Source organism: Leuciscus leuciscus, assembly GCF_965113295.1.
Source record: "Leuciscus leuciscus genome assembly, chromosome: 8".
Lineage (NCBI taxonomy): Eukaryota > Metazoa > Chordata > Actinopteri > Cypriniformes > Leuciscidae > Leuciscus > Leuciscus leuciscus.
The window spans coordinates 11,448,830-11,476,256 of record NC_138732.1 but is presented as its reverse complement, the minus strand read 5'-3'; the positions used below and the strand labels follow the sequence as shown (position 1 = coordinate 11,476,256).

Genomic DNA, 27,427 nt, shown 5'->3' with positions numbered 1-27,427 from the left:
ACTACAATGGTTGTGTTTGCATGATTGTTGCGTGCAAATAGTGAGGACAATGCAATAGAAAAAAAGAAGTACAAAATTCAAGACCCTTCAACAGACCAGAACATCACAAAAAACAATTGCCTCCAGCACTTGTATGAATCTAAATATGATTCTTGATTTACAACTCTAGTCATAACAGGGCAAAGTTGAAGCTGTTTGCTCTGGAGAAAGAAAGTTCCAGGTGTAAAAGTTAAAGCGCAAACCTGAAAGGTCACTGGATGGGACAATGGTTTAACGGTCAACCTCTATTACCATGTATGCATGGTAATCTACAACAAAACTGCTGAAGACTGAATATGAGCATGAGAGAAAAGAGGGATAAAAAGACAGCGAGATCAAAGGACTGCAAGGTTTCTGCAAGGTACACTGCTCCTGGCAGATAGCCGTCCATCTGGACCCGACGCCCCGCTGTTATCATTTGAAACGTCCGTGTGGCTTAAACCATCAGCTCGATCATAACTGTCATAACAGCAATGACGGAGCTAGTGTCATAACAGTCAACTGTCGTTTATGCTAATGGGAAAGTTCAGCAGGACAGAAATACAAATCATTTTCTTTCTACAGTGTTGTGCTGCAAACATGAAGAAAACAAAGCATGTTTAGTGATATTTCTCCACAGCGATACAATATATGTGACAGTATGAAACCCTGAGGGCCATAACAGATATGACGTGTGCACTTTATTTCAAGTCTTCTGAAGCCATTCGATAGCTTTGGATGTGTCTGTGAGTTTACAGTGGTATAAATCGTTTTAAGTGCAGGCCTTTTGTGTCTCTGTGATGCCGTATACTGCAGCAGCAGCAGCCATCACTGAGGACAGCTCTAAAAATAGAGCCGACTCTTCACAAGAACACCTGACAAGACTCCCTCTCGCACTCCTTTCCACTCTCTAACGCACACGATCACACTTTCCATCTCCCAATCGCTTTGTTTCACTCCTCACTGAATCTAATTACGGCAAAACAAGTATCAGCTCAGCGGCAGCAAAGTCTACCCATCAGCAGCCCTCATCAGGCCTAGGGCGTCAAATAACACGCTAAAACACATTAACACACAAATATCTTACATGCACCCTTGTTTGAGTCTGCTAGTACAGCAAAATAAGCCTAGCTACAAAATGCTAAATTGCTGTTGTCGTTTTACATAAACAATGGGACAAACAAGGCAAATAATAAAAAATAATTCAACATTTAATTGTGCATAGTTAGGATAGCAAAGTAAATCAAATCAGAATCAAATAGTTCAAACTAATCTTTGGTTATTGATGTCAAAAGCATGATTTTGTTGGCATATGGCTAATAATTTTAATGGTAAAACAGTAATATAGCTAAAACCAATATAATATTTGGCCCAGAGTTTGTTTAATCAGTACTTGGTACTTCATGCATCTGTTGTTGTTTTTCACAAAACATTCAGTGTCCAATTCAGACTATGTCATGTTATTTTTATTATTATTTATTTTGCATATTCTTGGGCCGATAATTAATAAATACATTTATATAAAATGTCTATATTATATACATTTTTATATTGTATTGTATTGTATTATGGTCTGTCTGAATACTCGATTCTGATTGTCTGGAAGGTGTGCAATAAAACCTTTTAATGCACAGGTAGCTCCAAGTCCGTTTAATCACCGCTGATTTCATTGAAGCGCACACACACACACACACACACACACACACACACACGTCACTCGCACACAGAGAGCGGAGATCGCGCTGTCCACACACAACAAACATTCAGGAGCGCAGAAACTTGTTTTCAAGTCAGCCCCGCGACTTCTATTAAAAGCTTCGCTACTGAATCGCTACATTATGTTTCTCAGCAACGAAGGGGTTACATTGCTATTTTTGAAGTAATTAAAACCCACAGCTTTATTGTTAATATACAGCGAGACGCTAAACAGACGCAGGTATGCATCTCATCTCTCTCTAAATAATTAATTCAAATAAATGCTATAATTCATACATTCAAATAAATGCAATCTTACGCACTACTTTATCTCTGTGTCTGATTCAAAGCGTGCAGAATGCTAGATCTAATAAGACGTAACTGTGGAAATAACCGTCAGTTTTACCCTTCCAGTCATACAGTATATTGCGCTGCAGCCTGCAACTGAACAATTTTAATGACCTTCGCGGAGACATATTATATTATATATTATATTATATTATATATTATATTATAACGAATTTTACAATAATTACAATGTTCGAATTTAAGGATTTGTTTCCAAAATAAATATAAAATTTAGTTTAGTTACTGTTCTGGGTCGTCGCTTGATGTCCAATGTTTAACCTGTGTCTTCAAGCAAAACTAGTTGAGAAACTAATATAATGTTGGTTATGAAACAGTTACCCTAACACAGTACATAACTCATTAAGCACCATTTGTGCTACATGAATTATACCTCAAACTGTGCAGCTTATCGGGGAAAGGTATACTATTACAGGCTTAAATTAATACAATTATTATTTTTGCTGGCCAGGAAAAAACAAAACAACGAGGTACCCAAACCATATCTAGAAACCAGAATATTACAGAGACTTTTGACTTGGTCCAGTAAGCAACCACCAAGCAGTCAATCAGAACACCCTAGCAACTGTTTAACACATTGACAGTATAGCATAGCAATGCCCCAGGAACACCAGCAGCAAGTGGCACTCAAAAAATGTAAAACATAGGCAATCTCAGTGTGCAACCAGGAAGCTTGCAGTATAGACTCACCCACTTTAAATCATTGCTGGACCAAACATTCATTTGGCAACATAAATACACACAAGACACATCTACACAAATAAGCCTTATTGCTACAGTCACAAGGTCATAAACTCTCATCACACACACATACAGTATATAACCCACACATACATATAAATCACAGCTGCAGGAAGTGACACACAGAGAAACAGAAACAGTGAATATAAGTACGATACCTGAGCCTTAACGCATTCCTGTGGAGGAGCCAGTATGAGGAGAGAAGCAGAGAAGAGGAGAGTTATTACCAGCCTGGGTTATTGAGGAACAGAGCAGGCTCAGAGAAACCCTGTTAAGCACTTTGCAAGTCATACTACGGGAAGAAGAGAGGGACACATCCTTTATAAAAGCTCAGACGCTATCAAAAAACAACAGAGGGTAGTGCACACACACATACACACACAGCCGAGAAACATGAGGCGGATGCTGAAATGAAAAGCCACAAAGCTAAAATAAGGAACGCGGACACTTCAGGTGAACAGAAAGCCTGATAATTATGCAACCAAATACAAAAGATGGGAGGTCATTTAGTTATTGAACAACTGAAATGCAATGATCAGCAAACTAAGAGATGCAAAAAAAAAAAAAAGAAAAACCTGGTATTCATTGACTGAACAAGGGTCTCATGATCATTAAAGACCAGCTGCCCCACAGTACTGGAGAGGAAGGGAAAAAGACAGATTTATAGAAAGACAAAATGGTACCCAGTGTGAGCCAAAAACAAGGCATTCACTGTTCGCTAGTCTTAAAGTCACTATTGAAAGACAATCTAATTTTATTTAAAGATTGAATGAAATGGCTTGACAAGAGCAGGTTTTTTTCCCCCCCTATTGAAAACGGAAAACTGGGTAGGATTTTTTTATATATTTTTTTATAAAAAAGCAAAAAAGCAAATAAGCATTAGATTTCAATACAGTTTTGAACCATCTTTTAGTACTTGCTACACTAGATGGAGAGAGAAAAAAACTATTTTTTTTTAATTGTAAGTATACAGATGATCTCAAAACTATGAACTAAAAGCATAAACTACAATTTTGATTTCATGTACACAAATGTAAGTGTGATACGAGAGTAAATTCAACAAATTCCCTCAGTATCTGTGATAACCTGTGATTTTCAGCAAAAATAAATAAAAAATAATAATAATACACATAATTGCTCACGTATTGCTGGGTTCTTACTGCAAAACAACACAAAAATGCCACAAATAGTATTTTAGCAAAGAATTATCAAATTACATTTCTCAACCCCTCTTTTTCATGAAATCATTATGATCACTACACTAAATTATGAAAAATAAAATAAATGCAATGAAAATTTAAATTAGGACTGTATAATAAGCTATATTATAATAGTGTATATTAACCTGTTTTGGTGTGGAACAGACTGACTGATAGTCAAAAATGTTGCTTAAATGACTGGAGAAGGAGTGTGGTACATCCACTAATATCACTGAGATGAATGAACTGTATCTCATCATGTGGCTCCAAGCAGTTTTGAATTATTACGCATCCACAAGATGCCTCCAAATACAGTATGACAAATCTGAATTATGTCTAGGGCAGAGAAGCTAAGAGACGAGTTCAACTGTGTGAGGCGGGCAGCACAGAGTACAATTATTTCACTCTGGTGCCAGAAATTTAACCAAATTAATGCAAGTCAGAGAGTCTCTATAAGGTTACGTGAGATACTTAAAGCTGTTACATGATGTAATTTTTGGGAAGGGAATTTTCACCTTCGGCTATGTCTGAGTGTGGAAATCCCACCGTGGAGGCACTCTCAAAAACTCACAGATTAGCTGGAACGCCCGTCAGCTTAACATCCCATGCGCTGAGGTCCCTCTTGAAGACACTACTGTGAACTTTCTTAGCCTGCTACCACTGATCTGAGAGCAAAAACACGGTTCAAATCTCTTCCCACGGACCATAACAACAAAAAGGGAGTTGTTTGGGGAAAACTGTGCAGCTGAGTAGATACAATGGTGGGAATAATTTTGCTGTCCCGTTCTAATGTATCTCAAGGGAAAAACAATTTAGCTCAATGATGCTTGACGTATTTTGTTGTACCAAACAAAACAAGAATTTCCAAACAAGCTGAGGGAACACTGGCTTCTCTCCTAGGGGAATTGGAGGAATGCTGGGAATGAACTGCAGTAGAATTGGGGGAGAAAAATCAGGAATGTGTCTACGTGTTGGTCCAGCTTTGAACCTCCATGAAACATCGGTGTCAAAAATTCCCAAGATGAATGCCTAAAGCGTTATGAAAGCAGAGCGCCAATGTCAAATCTGCTGGAGATTTAGTAGAATAAAATACAACCCTGTTTTTGTTTCTTTAGGTGCCGAAGATAAGACATAAAAATTGCCCTGTTCTCCTTACAACCTGCTATCAACGTGGCATCCATCCTTTAAAATGACCATGAAATCAAAACTGACCTGAATAACTTCCTACTGTATATAAATGTTGCTTCTTATTGTGAATGATTCATCAGTGCATGTTACTCCAAAGACATTTTTTTTAATTAATAAATGAATATAAAATTTAAAATAAAATAAATGTACGCCCTTGTAATCTGTCATGTCATCAAAATAAAATAATATAAATTTAAATAAATCAAGGCATTTTCAAAATCTTGCCAATACTTAATTTAATGCTGGTTAATGTAATGTAACAGCAAATAATGATAAATTTGCTAAAAGAAGGGGTAGCACTGATATATAATGACATGCTTTTGAGGGTAAACCTGTCCTCAACTTCAAAAAGCCTCAAAAATGTGTGCCAGCCAACGATGTAGTTACATCTGTGTAACGCAGTTTGTTGTTATGGGAAGGAGGCGGGAACCGGCGAACATTTAAAGACTTTAATGACATCAAATAAATCAACAACAAAACGAAAGTAACAGACAGCAGCCCCTCATGGACGACTGCGGTCACATTATAACATAAAAACTACAACATAAGTCCAGGCCTGTCCTCTCTTGCTCTTCACTGTCGTCGCTCCTCCTTTATGCCTCCGCTCGAGAGATACGAGACCAGTGCGTCGCGCAGGTGTCGCTCACCGGCCTCGCGCCGCTCTCTCACGGCCCTCGGCCTCGTCCTGCTCGCCACAATTTGTTCTCCATAATCTTGCATATGTGATCATTTTAAGAATTAACTACTGAAAGACCCATTACAGTTAACAACTAATTTATTGGATATCTGAACCCAATATCTGATCTCAACAAATGTAAATACTATACAGTATATATAATGTTTTCCCCTTTCTCTCTGCTCTGTCTCTTTCCTCTACTCGGCTTGGGCTTGATGATGTTGTATATCACACATCCAGATGGTAGCAGTGCAGTGGATTCTCACTTCAGCCTGCCCAGAGCACAGTGGGGATTGAGCGCATAAAACACCAGCACATCGTAAGCCAACACGACATACTGACAGTGGACACATAGGCAGAACACCTACAGAGAGACCATATAACAGCCACCACGGCACAAGTAAAATGAGTGATTATAATGGAAACTACAAAAAAAGTAAAGCATCTTGCACATACAGGCACAAACAATATGAGTTGCTGCAAAAGAACATTTAAGAAACTGAGGGAATGGTCCAAAAGTAAGAGAGAATAGAAGGGTGAGATTTAAAACACATTCGAACAAAGATGCTATTCATATTGTACTGCTCAAAGCAGCGGTAATGAGCAGAAGAAAGCTTCTGAAAATTGCACTGCCTATTTTTACGTTATAATGAGCTAGCACCCATTTTTAAACCTGAACTCTTATTTTTTATTCGATCTGAAGCTAGCCTCTCTCCATGGCCTCTTAAGATAATGTGCGAGTTGCTTTAGCTTTGGTTTTAAGCGTTAATTTTCTCTATGCTACAATAACTTCTCCTTCTCTGCTTAATATGTATAGACAACTATATGTAAAGCATAAATATTACTTTGTCTCTGTTACACTGTTTGTTTGAAAATCCTGACCAGTCTAACACCACAACATTGGCTCAACCAATGGTACAAGTTTGGGGGTGGAGCTATGAGTTTGACCAAATAATGGCAGACCGAAGAAGTTTCTGGTAAACCAGTTTGGAGCCTGTCATTGGCTGCATCCGAAATGCATACTATGTCTAGTGTATATAGTAATAAACACCATGTGAAAAGAGTAACATCTGCAGTTCTACACACTTGTTAGCTTCCATTGTAAGTGCACTGCAAGTAAATACATTATCTGTTCCTTTTTGCAAACTGAGGGTGGTAAAACTGTCACAGATGCAGTCAATAGAACTTAAGTTGTTTTAACCCTAAATATTCCTTAAGGCAGAAGATAAAACAAATAATTGAACACAACCCCATGAGATTGGGGCAGCACTAGCTAAATTAACAGATTCTTACAGTAACAGCAGATATATATTAGCAGAGAGAAGTTCATAGGAAGGAGACAGAAACCTTGTTACTTCCACATTTGTAATATGAGGAAAGAGAAGTGGCTATTGTTACCAAAAAGAATGCCATCAGACTTCCAGAAACCTAAAGCTTTACATAATATCCCTGTAGTGTTACTTTTGTGAGAGGAACATTTTTATATTTACCTGACGCACTGAACTGGCTATGGTATAGAAATGTGTGAATATTTGTAGAATAAATAAATGTAGTTCATAAAATGTGAAGCTGTAGTGCACTGGTAATTGTTTGCATCCAAATAAAAATATTTTTATCCCAAAAACTTAATTCACTGGATTATCCAAAAAAAAAGAAAGAATAAAAGCATAACTACTTAATATTTTTTTTTTTTTTTATTCAACAACAAAAAAATATACAAATTAATATACTATGATATATACCATTACCACAATCTAAAATCCCTGATATTGAAACTGATTTTGATCATCGCCCATCCCTATGTATAGAGAAAAAACAAGCATTTGCAATGACACATTTACCAGCATGTAAACAAACACGAAAGCTAAGCCAGACAGGAGAGGAACAGGAACGCCAACAGTCATACAGGGGGAGGGGCAAAGGAGAGGCTGTACAGGTGAAGTTAAAGCATACGACTGACCGTATGGTATCCCCGCGCTACGGGCGGCTTGCCGGCGGGATAGGGGTCTACGGTGTCAATGATGGTCTGCCGCTCGCCCTTCTGGTTGATCTTGCGAAACCTTCGGCGGGACTGTCGGTGCGATGCCTGCCGCTGGAAATACTCCTCATTCTCATCCATATAGTCCACCTGCAAACGGAGGAGAGATTTGAGTGAGACTCTCTGTCTCCCCACCCCACCCCCCCCATCCCCTCCCGCCCCTCATACTGGCGCTGTGTAAAAATAGCAGTGGGTGTGCGAACCTGTGTGTGTGTGTGTGTGTGTGTGTGTGTGTGTGTGTGTGTGTGTGTGTGTGCGCGTGTGGGCTGAGCCTCAAACGCCTACGTCAAAGAGAGGCGTACAACAGACAGAAAGGTAGAAAAAGGGAGATGTAGTTTCAAAGCAGCAGCTTGCGAGGGTCTTTCCGTGGTGAACTGTACATGTTATGCGCTTTCTATGGCATTAAACTAGAAATTAGTTCAAATGGCAATAATTAAACAATGTATATTCTAGATCACTGTTTATTCACCATCTTTGCTGTGGCACCAGGAAATGTCATTGAAGGGGTGTAAACTGTCCATGGCAGGTCTTTGAACGACAGTAAATGAGTGTGGCATCATCATACACATTAAGGATATAAGTTGCATATAAAACTGGCCGTCCACTGTGACATTATGCCATGAAAAGTGACATGATTATCCCTCTGCCTTATTTTGCTGCAGCCTCAGATTTCACACCCACTCTGCCTTTGGGATTACACATCAAATCTCTCGCTACCGTACCAACCGCTGCTATGGCAACTGCCGGAGAGCGCGAAGCAGTGGGAATATATTGGGCGGTGTGAGCAAGTGAGAGTGCAGTATCTATATCCTGCCTCAGCCCGTAATTACAGGGCAGCATTGGCCGATAATAACAGATGAGATACCCAACGAGGGCACAATCAACTGTCGAGGACAGTTGCCGTCGCCCAAACCGAAGATTATGCTTATGCATTTGGCAGATGCTTTTAAACTTCTACAGTGCATGCATTCCCTGGGAATGCAACCTGTGACCTTGATGTTACTAGCATCATGCTCTATGGGTTGAGCTACATATATACAAACTCTACAAGGGCTGCACGATATTGAAAAAAATGGTGATGTTTTGTTTTTCTGCGATATATATTGTGATATAAATACAATTTCACCAGATGACTTGAATAGCTCTATTTGGAAAGAATTAATCATTCTAGATCTAGAATGATTGGGGTGATTTTCTAGGGCAGTGAATCTGCATAGAAAATAATAAACAAATTACAATCATAGGTAAATACAATGGAACAAAGATAAAAATGAAATAAACAGTGCTTTACATTTTTAGGTAATTCTAACAGTAATGCACAGAAAATAAAACTGCATAGTCTTCACTGTATAAATTAAATGTAATTAATCTTTGTTAAAGCTACAAAAGTGATTTTCTCTTTGTATTTTGTTTTTTAATTAAGATTAATGACACAGACAGCAGCAGGAATATTATGCTACTGTCACTTTAAGACCAAACGCACGGATCCAATATAATGATACATATCCATTTTCTTTCTCAGATGTTTACATTCACATAAGCGACTGCGTTTATGAGTATACTCACCGAGGCGGGCATTTTGACATAATTTTGGTGTGTATGTGTCCATTCAAGCACAAACAGACGCGGAGGAGAACAGAATAGATGTTCGCGTGCTGTCTGGAAAAATATTGTGATACTATTTTCGGGATTCTTTCGAATGTTCAAGAGAACAGCATTATCAATGTCTTTACTGTCCCTTTTGATCAAAATAATGCATCTTTGCTAAATTAAAGAATTACTTTCTTTAAAAAAAAATCTTACTGACTCCAAACTTTTGAACAGTAGTGCACTCAACATGAAGAAACACACAGAAGCCTATTGAGTTGTAGTCAAATGTAGGCGCATTTCCATGAGCTTAACCAAATCCGAGGCTGCAAATCCAGATAGGGGGGGTCTTTCTGTACTTGTGAACATACATCATGAAGTGAATATGGAATATATTAGAGCGCATGGAAGTGCTCGGGTTCCTAAATATAATAATTTTTTTGGCATGGCAAGAGCATCAAATGGAGGCCATGTTGAAAATTACCCACAGTGGGCAATTTGCTTGTGGTAAAATGTAAGCAAAATGCCGAATTCAAACCAACCAATTTTTATATGACATTTATGATTAGAGCAGTGGTTCCCAAACTTAACTTTAGTCTGACTCACCTGATGCAAAATAAAACTAGACCACACAAAACTAAATTGCTCCTCTTATACAAATATTATATATAAACAAATACTGTATAACATAGTTGCCCCTAAACAGTCTACACTAAGAGTTGTAGCTTGTGTTCAGACAGCCACTTTATTTATTATATAAATAATCTCCCCCAATCTTTAAATATTGAATACTAAGAATTTGAATTCATTAAAAATGTAAATAATATGTTTAGCTAGTGGTGGCAAAAATACACTGAATTAAAGTACTTATAGTCACAAAACCTTGTGAAATCAGGCTAATTTTAGGTTAACCTATCCCTTGAAGGGAGCATAAAGACATGTTTAACTTTTCAGAATGCTTTAGTGTGCAATCTGTCTCAAAGATCAAGCAATATGCTAAATAAAGCTTCAAAATCCTAAAAACATCTAGTATCAAAAAAATAAGACCATTTTGGACAGCTGGTCGACCATTGTGACCCATTCCTAATTAGAATCAGCAAATTTTCTTTGGAAAATAGCTTTTAGCCAATTGTTTTCGGCCTGTGTAATGTCAAATCTGACCTTGTATGTACCCCTGGGGGTAAGCATAGCACACTGGGTGAACCACTGGGGAAGAGGAATGAAACTGCAGCACAAAACTGCAATTATACAGTGTGATTAGTAAGAGTATTAGGTTAAGATGATTATCTGGTCTATGATTACTCACCACAATCATCTCGGATGGCTCCAGAACGATGCACTCGCATCCACGACGTAAACTCCCAGCAGACCTCTTCCCAAAGCTAGAGGAGAAGAACAGGAGAGACAGAAAGGTTATATACCGCTTAACCAATTATGGAATCCTAAGATTCTGTGGGAATGAAAGCGTGCTTAGAATCCGAGCCAGAGGAACACATATCCACACACATGTGGCAGTGTTCCTGACCTAGGCAGTGAGGCTCCACTGGGAAAGAAAGTACGACCAGACTGGAAAAGTCCACCGGATGACATCATGGCCTCATGAAAGAAGTACAGTGCAAAGTGATGGAGTGTGTGAGAGTAGCAACACAAAAAACTCTTTTGAAAATTTAAGAGGGGGACCATGGAAACGTGAGGTGGAGTTCCATGCAGCATAAAGGTAAATACGCAGATTTTATTGATTTATTTAACCCAATCCCTCTTCTTCACACAATCATTTCCTGTCATCAATACACTAAATAATGAAAAAGGCTAAATGATTTAAACAATAGAATAAATAGGGAAAAAAAGCAAAAATAAAATAAATAGGAAAAAGACTAAAAATAACAAAAAATTTAATATAATTAAATTAGTATTTTATAAAATTGATTGAAGGTAACGTGCCAATAGTGGCACCAAACAAAACTGTAATCTGTTTGTTTAAAGTGTCCCTATTATGCTATTTTAAAGGTTCCTAATTTTGTTTTGGAGGTCTCCAACAACAGGTTTGCATCCAACATCAAATAACTAAATTATCTCATAATATGCATTGCACATGACCTCCTTTCTCAGAGAGTTAGAAAACGGTTCTTCCCAAGATGCAAGTTGCATCCCGATTCGCCTATTTATACTATGCCCTAAAACTATGTACTGTTTTTGTGAAGAAAAAGTACATACATTTGAGTGTGTAGCAGAATAGTTGGGAAGCTTTGGGACATACTACTTCATCATAATTGCATCTTTAACTGACAGCTCTGTCGCTTAGTTACGTGCATCTTGTCACCGTTTAAACTGCCCTTTCAATCATCTTGTCACAGTTCAAATCCTGCACAATTATTGTATTTCATTTCCTACTGTTTCAGAGAGAAATATAGTAGCACGTTGATCTGCCAGATGTGGGTCTTTCATGCGGAGACTCTCCTCATGTGTTTGCAATTTGCATAATGATTGCATAATGGATTTTAAAGTTATTGACCAAACGTATGTTTACAAAAGTTCACAATGCTGTTGCAGATGAAATATAATGTGGATAACATTGAATAAATATCTTTTCGTCAGGTTAGAAACTGATAATTAATCACTCAAACCCCTTCACCCAAACCTCTCTACTTCACCGTAGGACTCGAACATCCGTCATTTAAAAAAAATAATTTTTTATGCTTTTTATTTGTGTTTGTAGTTCTGATCTTTGGATTCTAAAGTAGAAAAAGAAAAAGTAGACCAGGTATCTTTGGAATTCTTTTTTCAACATACTATTATTTGGAACACACTAATTCTAATTTAAAATATAATTTTAAAAAACGAAAACGAAACGCCTTTTAACATATTTGAATTTCAGCACCGGAGGCTTCCTCAGCACTTGATACACTTATCAATTCCAGCGCAAGTCCTCATCCTTTTAAAGTTCATGCAAAGTGGATTTGCAGTGCTGAAAACAGCATCTTCTCGACATGTCGACAACACGAACCAAACTCTTCTAGGCCTCAGCTGCAACTACAGTGTTTGAGGGTGGGTAAAAGTAGACGTTGTTCGCAGGCAGTCAATGAAGACCATAGGCTAGCTTTATGCAAATATTACATTGTTACATAGGTATGTAAAAGGCAGAGAGACTGAAATTGCAGACTACTCATCCCGGCAGTTCAGAATCGATTCTTTCTTTTAAGAGACTTTATTTGTCGTGCGCTTAGATCTTTAAAACTTTGCAGACCTTTGCATTTCACAAACAGCTATATTGCACACTACATGAAAGGTAAAAAAAAAAAAAAATACCAAAAGAAAAAAGGGGGCCACTACATTAAGCACCCTATCTGGGTCTGACATAAACCCCCAGTGAGTTTAGTATTGGTCTAGCTATTTGGCTAAACAATAGAAGACATTTGGGATACTTGAAATATACACTATATATATTTTTTTCAATTCTGTTTGATGCTGTTTGTGATATTACATACTTCACCTTTCATCTGGTTTGTTAATTTACCATCAATGCCGCTTGCAAGACACTTTTTGCAGCTGAATGAGCTGCCAGGTGACACTCTGGTCCAAAGCTGACACACACTTACACATACACACAAGTAGAAAGAGGAACAGCGGTTCAGCTGTGTAAGAGGTCAGCAAAACCTCAACATACACTTCAGAAAACTGTGTCTGACAAAGCAAGGCTGATTTTACTATGGGAACACTCCACTATAATCAAACACAGCACTCACTCAATATTTCTATAGTATTCCTCTACTCAATACTGGAATACCGCACTTACAGTATAAATGTGTATGTTGCTAGAAGGTCCAACCACGCCCTAACCTTATCCTTAACTATATCCCTCAACCCATGACGTCCAGAGAGGTGGAGCTGGATGTCATATGGCTCTGCAGTGAACACCACTTAATTAAATCAGATTTGTATTGACAAATTAAAACAACAACAATACCATGAGTTAAAGCATCATTCATATTTGGGTGTGTTCTCCATTGTGCCTGATTAGTTGATTTTATTTGCCAATGTATTTAATAATTGCTCTGTTTTGTAGTCCGATGTATTTACAATGGTTGATCAAAATTTTGCCTTTTTATTCAACCACTTATCAAATCTAGTCCATGTTTTGTGTGATCAAATGGTTAAAAGTGAAATGTGTTTAAAATGGCCGAACAGAACCGGGTGAACAGCATGACACATTATAATTACATTTAATGAATTATGTAAAAATTGCAACACAAGTGAACACTTGAACCAACATTTGTGTCACAACAAGCCTTTGGGTAATGCACTACACTTGAATAGCTAATTGTATACAGGTTACTGTAGAGGCGCAGCTGGCAGATATAGTAACTAGCTAATATAGTTAGACTAACAGGTGGGATTCCGTCTACATACATTGTTTCTTAGCTTAAGACCACACACAATGAGCCCTCTGTGTTGTAATGCTGTTTGACTTCCCTTGCAGGCTCCTATCCAAATACAAAACCTCAAGATTTGGTGTTTTCATTCATCGTTCATGACATACAGTGGCTATAATCTGAAACCACAGAGAGAATCATGGATTCCAAGTCAAACTTAAACCGCAAAATGCAATATGAACCGAAAAAATTTAATACAGAAGCATTTCTAGATGTTTCTAGATGAATATAGGAAAAATATTTGCCTTGACCAGAACCAAATGAAAAGAGAAGGGTGGAAAAAAACTCTTGCTTGTAAAATTCCAAACTCTAAAAAGAAATCATTATTCTCAGAAGCCCCCCCCAAAAAAAGAAACTGTAAAAATGATATTAACACCAAACATTTGTTAATAAATCATATTAATGTCAGCCTTCATTCCACATTCCTTGGGAATTTAACTCATGGTGAGATGTGATGCCCACCCAGTCGGCCCCTACATTCCATATTACACAACATTCCGGGTGTCTGGAATGTGATTCTGTGACGAACACGGCAGGCACTCCCACCCAGCAAAGAACATAGGGGTCTCCAAAGTAAATAAGCCCCTTTTTCATCTCTCCATATTAAGCCGAGCAAAGATTAAAGAGCTGTTATGCAAGTGCTGTCGGTGGGCAAGTCAGAGGGGAGAAGGGGGTACATTGGAAGGTTTAAGGACTGCTGAAGTACAGTAGAATGGATAATTCAATAACAGGATTCCACTGCAACGCTTCAGTGAGTGCTAAACAGCTGTGCCGCCTCTCAGATCTGCGCTTGCAGACACATGGCAACATAAAGCAGTGCAAACAGCATTTCAGGAGCAACCCTGAACTGTTACTAGATACAATTCTGGGACCGAAACACTTGAGGCATGATTAACAAAGCTTGACACTTGAGGCATGATTACTTGCATTTTGCATTAGTGAAAAATTCAATAAAATAAAACTATAATAAAATGAATTAATATAAAATATAAACTAAAATGAAATAATATAAATAGAAAACAGCATAAAAGAAAAGAAAAAAATCCTTTAGGCAAGTATTTGATGGAAAGTAAGTTTATAGAAAATATTTACAGACATGCATTTAAGAGATCTAATAATGCAATTAATATACAGCATAAAGCACAATATGTTAAAAAAACTAAAACAAAAAAAGTACTGTACCTGAAGAAGAGAGAGAGCAGTTACAAAATATGTCCAATGAAATCCATAAACAATCCAGACTACTTTAAAATCATGCATTCAGTCCCATACTTCTACCTCAAATGTGCTGTTAATGTTCTTGCTTAATATTCATACACACACGATGCTACCACACTAAACACAAACGTGATTCCGTGAGCGCCACATGATAATCCAACTTCACGTATGCTGCGCTGCGAGTAACTCTGTTCTGACAGCTCCGTCTACTGCCTTCATCTTACAAGAGCGTGTGTGTTGGGGAATGTGCGTTCTTGAGAGTTAGTGGTGATCGACTGAAGCCAACATTCCTGCCTGCCTCTCACTTCCTGTGGAGCCAAGAGGGAGTGGTTGACCTCTACCCACAAACATCATGACCTCTCAACCTAAACTCAAGACCTGTCGCGACTTATAAGACTTGTGAGACTACAATCAAAGGCAACCTGGGAAAAGAGGTGGGTATCGTTTGAATGTTAATGATTCCGATTCCAATTCTGCTTATCGATTTCAATTCTTATCGATACCTAATATCATTTCCAATAAAGTAAAAAAAAACTAAAAAACTTGGATATCATTCACATTCATTCTAAGTCTTGTTGCAAAACATTTCATTTTAGCTGAATAACATGAACAAAAATCAACAGGCCAAAGAACACTTACACAAGGAACTTTTGTATATGGTTTAAAAATACAATTAACCCTTAGGGGTCCTTGAGATGTTTTGACATGCCCTGACATTTGTGCTTTTTTCAGTTGCTTATAAAAATATTAATGGCAAAGGTGTCATTACACTCTGTTCAGCACAAACAGGGCTACCATAATATATGAGCAACATGTATGTACATGTTTGTATTTTTGAGAGAATAATGTTTATGCATGGTTATTGAAAAAACTAAAAATTTAGGTTTCTGAAATGGTTTAAGTTACTGATGGATGTTTCACTTGTCGCCTAGAGTTTTTGCTTCAAAATGATCTGAAAATCATCCTGCCTACTCATTCACAAAACTGTTTAAGTTTAGAGAAGTGCTCCAGAAAAGAAGTTCACGGAGACGGAGAGGCAGAAAGCATACCCTGTTTATGTTCTTTATTTTACAAAAGCACAATGTTTTGTTTCGATTGTAAGTGGACACATAAAAAAAGTAGACATTTTACAGTTTATTTTTCATATTTCATATGCCTGTATGATCATAAAAGTCTATTTTGCTCCTATGTGAAGAAAATCCAGCAAAACGCGCAGGCACAATTGTCGACCCCAGAGAGATATTAACTAATATAAATTTCAAGTAAACACTGTAATTAAAAAAATAATAATAATTGCAATTGGACAAATAAATACAACTGAACAAAGATACTATTGAAATAAACACTGTTTTAAGAATTTCAGGTATTCAGGATATTTTGACATATTTTTGTGTGTATTTGTCCATTATAGTGCAGTTCAGCATTGCTTACTATGAGAGGCGGCTTTCTGTGCGCACGTTTTGGATGTGTGTGCAGCACAGAAAGCAGTGTGCGAGTCTTCTTGCATTTGAATGGTTTAAAATCACATTAAAAGGAATCGAAGTTAATTTTATACAAGTATCCGATTCCTGACCTTAAGTATCCGATTCCAGAATTGGAATCGATTTTCAATTCCCAACCCTACCTGGGAGATTGTAAAGGAAAATACATTTTGGATTCATACTCAAATTTGAATAGGGAAACCAAACAAAAAGGACTATTCATAATCCAAAAATAATCACAAAAAGCTAAACTGCACAAACAAGCCACCAACTACAAACCAAACTGGGTTTGTACAGCTAGGGGATTGGCATGCAAAGTTGAGGAATTGTGGCTGAACAACAAATGAGGCATGTTGATGCATGCAGGGAAGCATTGTCTGGGAGAGAGTTACCTATCAGATGTCACAGATAATATTCTCATGAAGTAAATGCATATCACTGAAGGGAAGAATGTTTAAGGCTCTGAAAGCCCGTCCATGGGAAAACCAACCCTAGACTTTGTTTGCATGTGGTGAACATGCAAACATAAGAGGTAGTTGTAATAAAAGTATACATCTTACTGAAACTAAGAATTTAAAGGGATACTTCACCTCTGGAAAGATGAATGTGTATTTAAAATAGGTCATTTATGTAGAAGAAATGTACAATTATTTTTGAATTTGGAGCTTTCTAGACTGAGAAAAGCCATAAAATGTATTTTTGGCTTATGTGGATGAAAGACAACAACTCCCAGAATGCACTTGCTTCGCTGCCCTAGGAGGCCACTCTCAAGCCACGCCTAACGGTAAGAGAGTGCAGTTTAAAACAACAAGGCTAGGCTACTAGTGAGTCTCCGTGAAGAGTCTCGAGGGATTTCGAGATCGCCCCAAATGTCCGGGATTCGGCTTTTGCGTTCTACAGTCGCCATTCATTATGTTTACTGTGGCGAGCAGGACGAGACTGAGGGGTGCGGGAGAACGGCGCGAGGCCGGTGGCGTGATTACTGAGACACACCGGTCTCGTATCTTTCACGGAGGAGCGGGAATTTTCTTAGCAATGTTAAAACGCACATCAACCGATCACTTGTTTAGCGTTCATGTAAACACTACATTCAGATTCACCAATCAGAATGAATTCAGTTAGATTGAAACAAAAGGTGTGCATGTAAACAATGAATGGCGACTGCAGAAAGCAAAAGCCGAATCCCGGACATTTTGGACGATCTCGACGGCCGGACATGTCCGGGAAAAAGAGGATGGTAACCCCTACTACTCAGCTTTCTCCACAGAACAAGAGCCTGCTAGCTTAGCTTCCAAAAAAAAGATGGCTGACACTATGTGTACATTCTGTGAGTGAGATCCCACCCTCTATGGGCGGGTTGAAAACATGCGGGACAGCCCCTACTACTGGCTGTAGTCTTTAGCCTCTGGCCAAAAAAATCATCATTTTGCGTCATCGGAGGATTTTTTCCAGACAAAAAATACATAAATCTCTCGTCTCAGGGGGATGTGAGGGTGGAAAGCACGGTAATTCGAAAATACTACAGGTTTTCTACTAATACAAAGCTTAATGCTAAATTCTGAAGTATCCCTTTAAGAACTTGCCTTTACTTTTTTTTTACTTACTTTTTTTTCACTGGTTTTATCTGCTGATGAATAAGAATAAAAATAAAAAGAACTATGGAAAATCTGAGAATGTTACTAAATTCAAACTAAATTTAAAATGATTCTAAACATCTGGTTTATAAATATACATATTTATGCATATTTATACATATTTACCAAGTAAATATTTTGATAATTTAACAAACACATTTGCAAGTTCAGAGTTGTCTGACCATGCAGGTAAACAAATTAAATATTTTAGTAAGTGTTTAATTGTGACTTTTTAATTATAGACATTAATTTATTTTTACATTTCTATGATTTAATTAATTAATAGCTTTTCATCAACTCACAAAACCCCACTTTGGGAAAGCCTGATGTTAGGGCTGGGCGATAAAACGATAACGATATGTATCGCGATAGACACGTAATCAATATCAATAAAAAATGCGTTCGATAAAACGTTCGATAATTATTTATTTATTTTTTTCGTTGGAAGAAACCAGCAAAGCAAGTTTGATTGCATGAACAAAGGCACTCACTCTCTAGTAACTAGATAAAACAGAAAAAGTCAGCTCGCCTGACTTAAAGTCTGACCGTAGTCAGACCAATGTCGTCTGCAGATTATGCAAGACCGTCGTCAGTTTTTCTGTTATTCGCGTGCTTATGCGCTGTTCTAGCTAGTTTCTCAGCGCATACATGTGAAGCTCACATGCACTAAAAGCCTGTCTACCAGCGCCTGAATACTAAGTTATCTTTCGAGTCTTATTTTGCTAATACTGTTATACACACAAGGTTTACATAAACTAGTCGGATATGTCTAAAGTGAAAGCAAACTTGAGAAAATTGAGAGAAAATCTGCTTGTCAAATGCGTGTATAATAGACGCGTCGCGCGCAGCTCTTAAAGAGACAGTAGTAATAGTAAACACGCTGCCGCTTGTCCTTAAAGGGATAGTTCACCCAAAAATAAAAATTATCTCATTATTTACGCACTCTAATGTTGTTCCAAACCTGTATTAATTGCCTTCTAATATTTTCTAATATTAATATTTTGAAGAATGTGGGTATCCAAACAGTAGCTGGTCCCCATTGACTTCCATAGGAGGAAAAATATACTATGGAAGTCACTGGGGTACATCAACTGTTTGGTTACCCACATTCTTCCAAATAACTTTTATTTTCAACAGAAGAAAGAAACTTATTCGAGTTTAAAACAACGTGAGAGAGTAAATTATGAAAATTAGAATTTTTAGGAGAACTATCCCTTTAATGTTAATAAAACAACAAAATGTAAAGAGAAAATCACTCACTGCTCTTGACTAATAACTTTATTAATAGCTTTAATAAGTATCAATGTATAATTTATAGAAAATAGAAAGAAATAGATTTATATAATTTATAGAAAGAAATCGTAATATTATATTTTTGCCATATCGCCCACCCCTTTATAAAGCATTTCTTACGTATTCTTTAATTTTGCACCTTAATGTTAAGAGATAATTGTTAAGTGTTCATTGTGATTTTAGACTTTTGAGTTTTCCATGGTCGTGTTGACATTTCTGCCTTTTTAACTGATGGGATTATAATCAGAGGTAGGTTAAATTTAAAATAAAAAATCTTTAAATGTAATATATTTGTCTCCTGGACTGGTCCTTATTTTAAATATGTTATAAAAAAATTCAATAATTATCGATATCGACCGATATGAAACACTTATATCGTGATACAGTTTTCAGCCATATCGCCCAGCCCTACCTGATGTAATCAAAAGTTTTGTTGCTTGTATAGACCTTATGCGCCAGAGAAACGAGGGCGCCGCCATCTATAGAATATTGTCTTTGAACTTCCGTTTTTGCGGTCGCTCTGTATATTCCTATGGCATTGCTGTCCAGGAGTAATTAGCTTTTGAAGTGGATTTACTTATTGAAAGTTAACGAAAGTTATCATGAGGATTGTAATGTTTAAAGCAGATGTCTTAACAAATGTCAGTAGACCGGGAAGATTTTAAAACGAGCTGTTCATTCATAAATACGCAATATCACTGTGAAAATACAGACCGGAAGTCAAAAGACAACGAGCGCAGTGCTGAAAAGGGGCGGGGCAACATAAGGTCTATACGAGATGAAATAGCACAAAGCAAAGGAACACTGTATAGAGTGCAAATGTACTTCGGTATCAGTATCTTAGCTGCCATTTTAACAACAACCAGATATAGAGATACCAATAACAAAAATTTACCAAAATGCAGGGACGTAGCAACCATAACTTCGAAGTTCATCCCAAACACCCCAAGTTCCCTAAGTTCACCCCAAGGAAAATAATCATTATATATAAAATGCTTGGTTTTGTTTAGCCATAGAGAAAATAAAATAATTTGAAGCACCTTGCACCTTGAAGCACATGTAAATACCTTGGTACATGAGTATAATAAACATTCGTCACCATGGAACATATCAAAGAATCATAGTACTACTTCCTAACAACATAGCTGTACCATGGTAAAACCACAGTACTTTTTTTGTAAGGGTAAAAGCCATTTCTCAAGGAAACTGTGGTAAACAATGTTTTATAAGTATTGTGGTCAGGAATAGGTAAGAAAACAATGGACTTACTGAAGGATCAGATTTAACAGAGTTTATAACAATAGAAACTCTTGTTGATGGTTAAGCCTGCAATAAGGGCTCGGACTTGTTGTATAAGCACTGGCATGAGTACCAGGTGGTACCGGCGCTGACATTTTCAAATGCCACCTCAAACTCAACTCTGACTTCTGCCAGAACTTTGCACACCATTAGGCTTTTAATGATGGCAATCGCGGTGCAATTAAACACTTGCATGCAGCATTTGCAGTGAGAGAGTTTCAGGTGCAATGAAACAGAAGTGTTGCAGAAATTTGCTTTTTTAAAGAGAGTTCTTTTGTTTGGAAAGAAATTGGGAAAAAATAACGCACGTCATGTGCTAAAGGAAGCTGATAAGATGTTATTGCAGATCTGGTCTGTCTCAGACAAGAATCGGTACACAATGTTGCGGTGAATTCTCTTGAAGGGGCTGTTCAAGACATTGTTTAAGAAGTGCACCGCTGTCCTGTTGGTTTTCATTCACTGGACGCCTGAGTCACAGTCTATTACAGGAGAAACACATCACAGCTCTCTCCGTGAAGCCAAATGAAACAGCGAGGGAGGGAGAGACCAGCTTCTCTCATTGCCATGGTGATAAAATTACATATTCCCACTGCAAGCCAAATCTAAAGCATCTCTGTCAAGTGCTTTTGTAAAGCTTGCTATGCTTTTAAATTCCACCCAGTCAAAATGTTTCTTTCTGCATGTCCTTGCTACAGTTCGCTGCTTCATTTCTGTCATATCAAGTTTTATGCTAGAGCTAGGTTATATTGCACCAAACAAAATGCTGATTCTTGATAATGCTGATAGTCTTTATTTGCATATGTGGCCTTTCTAAAGTAGTCAAATTATGCTAAGTTATGATGTTTGGATTAGGTTACTGATTACATGTCAGGGTCAGAAATAAAAAAATGGTTCACCCAAAATTCTGTCATAATTTACTCACCCTTAATTTGTTCCAAACCTGCATGACATCCCCCAGTGCAACACAAAAGTAGAAGTTCTGATTAAAAAAGCAGCATAAACATATAATAAAAGTAGTCCATGCGATTTGTGCATAAATTCAAATCTTCTGAAGCAGGACAAAAAAAAAAAATGTATGGTACTTTTTGAAGCTTGTAGACAATACCCATTTACTACTACTGGGGAAAACAACAACTAAGAGCATTCAAAATGTCTCCTTTCATGTTCCACAGAAGAAAGAAAATCACAAGAAAGACATGATTTGTTTGAGTAAATGTTGACAATTTAAATTTTTGGTTGAACTATTCCTTTACACAGGAAAAAAACAACAAAAGTGACAACAACAAAAAAAACATTCCTATAATGATTTTACAAAAAAAGAATTATTTGTAACTCTCTCTTTCTTATTTTTTTTTTTTATTTATTTTTTTATTTTTTTTTACAAATCATCAGAATTATTTGTGACTTTTTTATTTCTTAAAATTCTAAAACTTCTCTCACTAATCTAATTATTTAATGTATTTAATGAATTGATCATATTTAAAGTATATGACAAACTATGACAGCATTTATATGTAATAAAATAAAACATGATAAATGTAAACATGCCCAAGAAAAAAAACAAACATGATTGGGAGACTGATAGAGATAAAGTCGCTTTTTAAAGGTATTTTCATTAAATGCTCATTTAATTTTACTAAACTGGTCACAGTCACATTTTGGATGTACACTCCTCCACGGGCCATTTCAGTGGCAAACTGGGATAAAACCCTTATAGGAAGCTACACTGAGAAGAGACAGACATTTACTCTTTTTAAGCTTTACATATTTTATTTATTCAGAATGCTTCACATTTATTTGTTCCGATTAAATTTTAGAACTTTTAAAGGAAGGAAGGTAGGTGCAAGGTTAATATGCATGAGAGGTTAATGGAAAGGGTATTTTGGGGGTTTTCTGTAATGAAGTGTGAATGTTTGGTATTTGATGACATTCGGGGACATACCTGGAGCGAGGCAAGAACATGGACTCTTTGATGAAGACTGATCCAGAGAGCAGAATGTACCAGCATGTGCCAATGTCATCGGGACTGAAAGAGAGAGAAAAAGAGAGGAAGACGAAGAAAAAAAAGTTAGAGTCTAACAGGAAACAAAACATGCTTATGTCTAACATGTGGTCAGGTTTGCTGTATGGTTAGAGAAAAAGCAGCTGACACAAACACACATAACATCAATGCCTAATATAAACACTCTGTCATCATTTTTGTCCTGTGATACACTCCTGTGTGCAGACAAAAGATGACATTAGGAGATTCCCAGAGGAAAACCGTGAACAGAGCTATCAAACGGCCAACAGACCATCTCTCTTCCTCCTGTAAGTGATGCCAGTTGAAATGTGACTGCTTGATTTATGTGTGTGTGTGTAGGAAATAACACACTGACACACAATCCCCACTCCCTTTTTTCAGGTCACAGAGCAGTCAGGAACGTTAGACATCTTCTGAGGCACGCTGGGTCGACGCCAGAGACATCCTTCCAGCCCCCGGCGAGCACCGCTCCATGTCTGCCTCTCCAGTAAGTGTTAAAAGTGGGAATGTGAGAAGATGAGCAATCCAATGAGCAGCGGACATCTTGATCACTGAGTCAGAACAGCAGATACACACTCCAGTGAGATAACATGCCCAAAGCAGTGCTGGGGTTTATGAGCTGACAGACAGTCCTAACATGAAGCAAATAACCCAGCTTTCATGCTACACTGCACACTTTATTATTGCACATTTTAATATGACTTGTTTTTTTTATGCAATTTGTGAGGAAATTATATCTTCATCTTATCACGTTCACTGGAATTCTCGGTTCTAATGGTGCATTTATGTTATGTTGAAAAGATCACATTTAAGAGCTGGACACACATGAACGCCACCACAAAGTCGTAAATACGAGTGAAAATACAAATATAATGGCATTGTAATATAACAATTTAATATGTAACAAATTTGACAGTGGCTTCATAAATTAATTAAAAACATTAAAAAGCAAAACACACCTGATGCACGTTCTTTGTTCTCCATTTTCTGGAAGTAGAATTTAAAACCTTGCTGTATTTTTGTGTTGTTAATTAAGAGATGGTACACCATTTTGCTTTGGTGAAAGTGACGTTGTAAACATGATGACTTCCCACCTCATAAATACAAACTTCCCGGGAGGACTTGAACGCACCATTTATGGTCAGTCATATAGAGTGCAACAGTTGGGTCAAAGGAAGTAAAAATCCTATACATTTTCATCACAGAGGAGTGAATTTTTAACAGCAACTTATAAAAGATAGACCTACAGTGAGCATCAGTCCACAGCCCTATGTTATTATTATGTTTAAAGGGATAGTTCACTTTGAAATTAATTTTTGGTATGTTTTAGCTTACCTCAAGGGCATCCAAGATGTAGGTGTCTTTTTTTCCGCAGTAGTTTCAATTTTGATATTTTTAGGTCAAACCGTTCTTGTCTGTCAGTCATATAATGCAGGTCTATGGTCATTATCTCAAAGAGCATGCACAGAGTCCAAATTAAAACAATTCCCCGTCGTCCAAATTAAACAATTCCCCATCGTAAGTACACATTGATGGCCTAAGACACGAAACGAGCGGTTTGTGTGAGAAAACGAACAGTATTTATATCGTTTTTACCGCTTATACACAGCCATGTCTAAGTGATCTGATCTGACGTGTGCGCAGACTGGTGCATAGATATACACACTAGATGTCGCCTTGTCTACGGCAGTTCATTGGAACGAATGTCTTTAAGGCGACATCTAGTGTATATATCTATGCACCAGTCTGCGTACACGTCAGATCAGATCACTTAGACATGGCTGTGTATAAGAGGTAAAAACGATATAAATACTGTTCATTTTCTCACACAAACCGCTCGTTTCGTGTCTTAGGCCATCAATGTGTACTTACGATGGGGAATTGTTTAATTTGGACTTCACTGTGCTTGTGTTTTGAGATAGTGACCATAGACCTGCATTATATGACTGACAGACAAGAACGGTTTGACCTAAAAATATCAAAATTGAAACTACTGCGGAAAAAAAGACACCTACATCTTGGATGCCCTTGAGGTAAGCTAAAACATACCAAAAATTAATTTCAAAGTGAACTATCCCTTTAACAATGGAATTCCTGAAGGAAACTACATCAACCAGGATTATGCAAAAAATTTCCACCAATCAGAGAATTGAAACAGCCAAATTGCACCAAAGAAACTCATAAGTGCTGCTCGCCCACTCCCAAGCTCAGCAAATGACATCAATCTCAATAGGGTCAATAGATTCAACCTCCCTACATTCTCAAACAATTAAAATTTAATTTAAAATCAATAGTTTTGTGTCATGCGCATTTTTGTCCTATTTTCATATAAAAAAAATCTTCTAATCAAAGTTTGTAATATTTTTATTCTCTTTGTATATGTTTGGTTTGGTTCATTGCATAAAACTCTTTAATGAAGAATTTTTTAAATCTCCGTTTCCTAATCTTCTCTGTCGCTGTATAGCAACGCTGTATATTGGACTGCTCATTCTGTAACTGAAACCGGCGCTATTTATGTCTCTCGTATAACACCACAGTCTCACACTTTCGTGTCATACAAACGCAACAGGCATCATCTCGTGTCTCTGTAATTGGATCCAGCAAAAATAACATCCAAGAACTTCAGTATTAATATTTCTATAATTGTTGCAGTATTTGTGTTGTTGTGCCGCCGACCTTTTTGTATGTTGTAATGCACAATTTTTTTTGCAAAAGCTTTACAATAATATACAGGTAAAACTTTAAGATAATTTCAAGTCAAATGAAATTAATATTTCACATCCTTGTATTTACGTATTTAGTAAGTAGCCACGTATACGATCCCTTATTTCATTGTTTCACCCATTGAAAAGTCCATTTCGATCAACAGAATGGTTTCCCTAACTTTGAGTACAACAAACAGTTCTCCAAACTTCTGGATGTTTGTCTTTAAATGAAAATCCTAAACCCACACATAAATACTCGCTCCATCATCTCAATAGGACTAATGAGGCAGTTCCTGACTGCTCTCAAACGCAGCATGAGCACGGCTTGCTTTTTTAGTTCTCTTTCTGCATCGCTCCCTTCATCATTGCAGCTTCTGCTCCCTCTTTTAATCGTTTTTCCCGAGCGCGCGCAGACAAAAACGAAGCACTCAATTATTAATCAGCAGAATGCAAAGAGGGAGAAGGAGAGAGCGGGAATGATGGAAGGCGAGCGACGGAGTGCGTGATGATGTTCTGCACCATCAACGGAGCAGCGCTGACTGAACTGGGTCACTGAAACACACTTCCAGCGCTCATCAAATGCTCATCAAGCACACAGCCTCAGCCTCCAGCCCCTCAGGAACGACTGGGGAGCAGCAGAAACCAGAGCAGGAACTCAGGCAAGGTTTGGAGGAATATGGACTTCATGCACTCATCCTTAGGGGTTATTTATCTGCTAATCTTCAGTAAGCCTAAAAAAGGAAATTCTTAATTAAAGGTTCAAATCCACAGGCAAATACAGGAAAAAGTATAATATTAATAGTGTTGACGAGCAATTCATATTGTTGACTAAGTGTTCATGCCTTTACAAATATATATCATAGCAACCCACATTATAATGCATTAGTTTCTCCAGGTATTACTGCTTTAGTAAAACTGGAACAATGTCAATGTTGATTTATTACAATTTTACAGAACAAACAATGATGGTAGCAGCAATTATTACTGGCATTTTAATAACATTTTTCCAGAAACCATGGTTACCGTGGTAAAGTTTGCGAGGGTGTCACTAGATATTAGCAACAAATGAAAAGGAAATTTCAATGAAAATGTCTGTTAACTGAAAAAATACAAAAAAGTTAACTAGACTAAAAAAACAAATACCAAAATGAAATTTTGATTATCAGAATCGTATAAAGTTCTATTCCTTTACAACCAACTTCGTTAAACATTAATGAAGTGGAAAAGTAAACCATCTTAAACATTTAAATTATATTAGTTAACCTTTGACAGCCATAAATATATTCTAAAAAGAAAATATTATAGACAAACTTAAAGTGAACTAGAGTAAGTAACTAATGCCTGGTACACATTGTACGACTTTGGGCTGTCCCACACTGCTGATGACATTTTATTCTTCTGTAATATATTGTGTCATAGCCTACAATTCAATAGATGTCATCATCATACAGTCTACATACATGTTGTACACAAGTTTATTAGATCCATGTCGTACAGTGTGATTGGTAATTATCTTATAGGATTGCTGAAATCGAACAGTCTATGGCAGGCATAAGTTACTGTTATCAATACAGTTACTCCAGTCGTATTTAACCAGTGACATTATAAAAATGATATCATTGTAAAAGGTTACCAAAATGAAAAATGGACTTAAATGCACATTCAAATCAAGTATAGACAAAACTGTGTTTATAATTTGTGTTGATGTGCCTACATTTCTTGTCAGAGCTGTGTGTTTGTGCCCAGCGGCGGCTCTTGGGCTGATGGGATTTGCAGCAGGAATACAGAGAGAGTGATGCGGGGAGAGGGAAACCTTCTCTATACCAGCTGGTGGCC

At 37.3% G+C, this 27,427-nt stretch overlaps 1 protein-coding gene and 1 long non-coding RNA gene across 13 annotated transcripts in view; both read right to left on the bottom strand.

Moving 5' to 3' along the window:
- The window catches only part of rapgef2b (Rap guanine nucleotide exchange factor 2b), a 104,505-nt gene that overhangs the window by 43,873 nt on the left and 33,205 nt on the right, over positions 1-27,427 (bottom strand). For 8 of the 12 annotated variants that reach the window (XM_082177829.1, XM_082177840.1, XM_082177830.1 and 5 more), the window contains exons 4-7: positions 22,806-22,889; positions 10,815-10,890; positions 7,844-8,011; positions 2,979-2,996 (exon numbers count right to left, since the gene is read on the bottom strand). In XM_082177829.1, the coding sequence (XP_082033955.1) occupies positions 2,979-2,996; positions 7,844-8,011; positions 10,815-10,890; positions 22,806-22,889 (346 nt within the window). Of the gene's footprint in view, positions 1-2,978; positions 2,997-7,843; positions 8,012-10,814; positions 10,891-15,120; positions 18,072-22,805; positions 22,890-27,427 lie in introns of those variants that run through there. The other 4 variants (XM_082177837.1, XM_082177842.1, XM_082177843.1 and 1 more) reach the window with 2 other exon arrangements.
- On the bottom strand, positions 9,394-10,808 carry LOC309504683. The gene is made up of 2 exons (XR_014208142.1): positions 9,773-10,808; positions 9,394-9,734 (listed from the first exon to the last, which is right to left on the bottom strand). It is a non-coding gene; the product is annotated as an uncharacterized lncRNA (long non-coding RNA).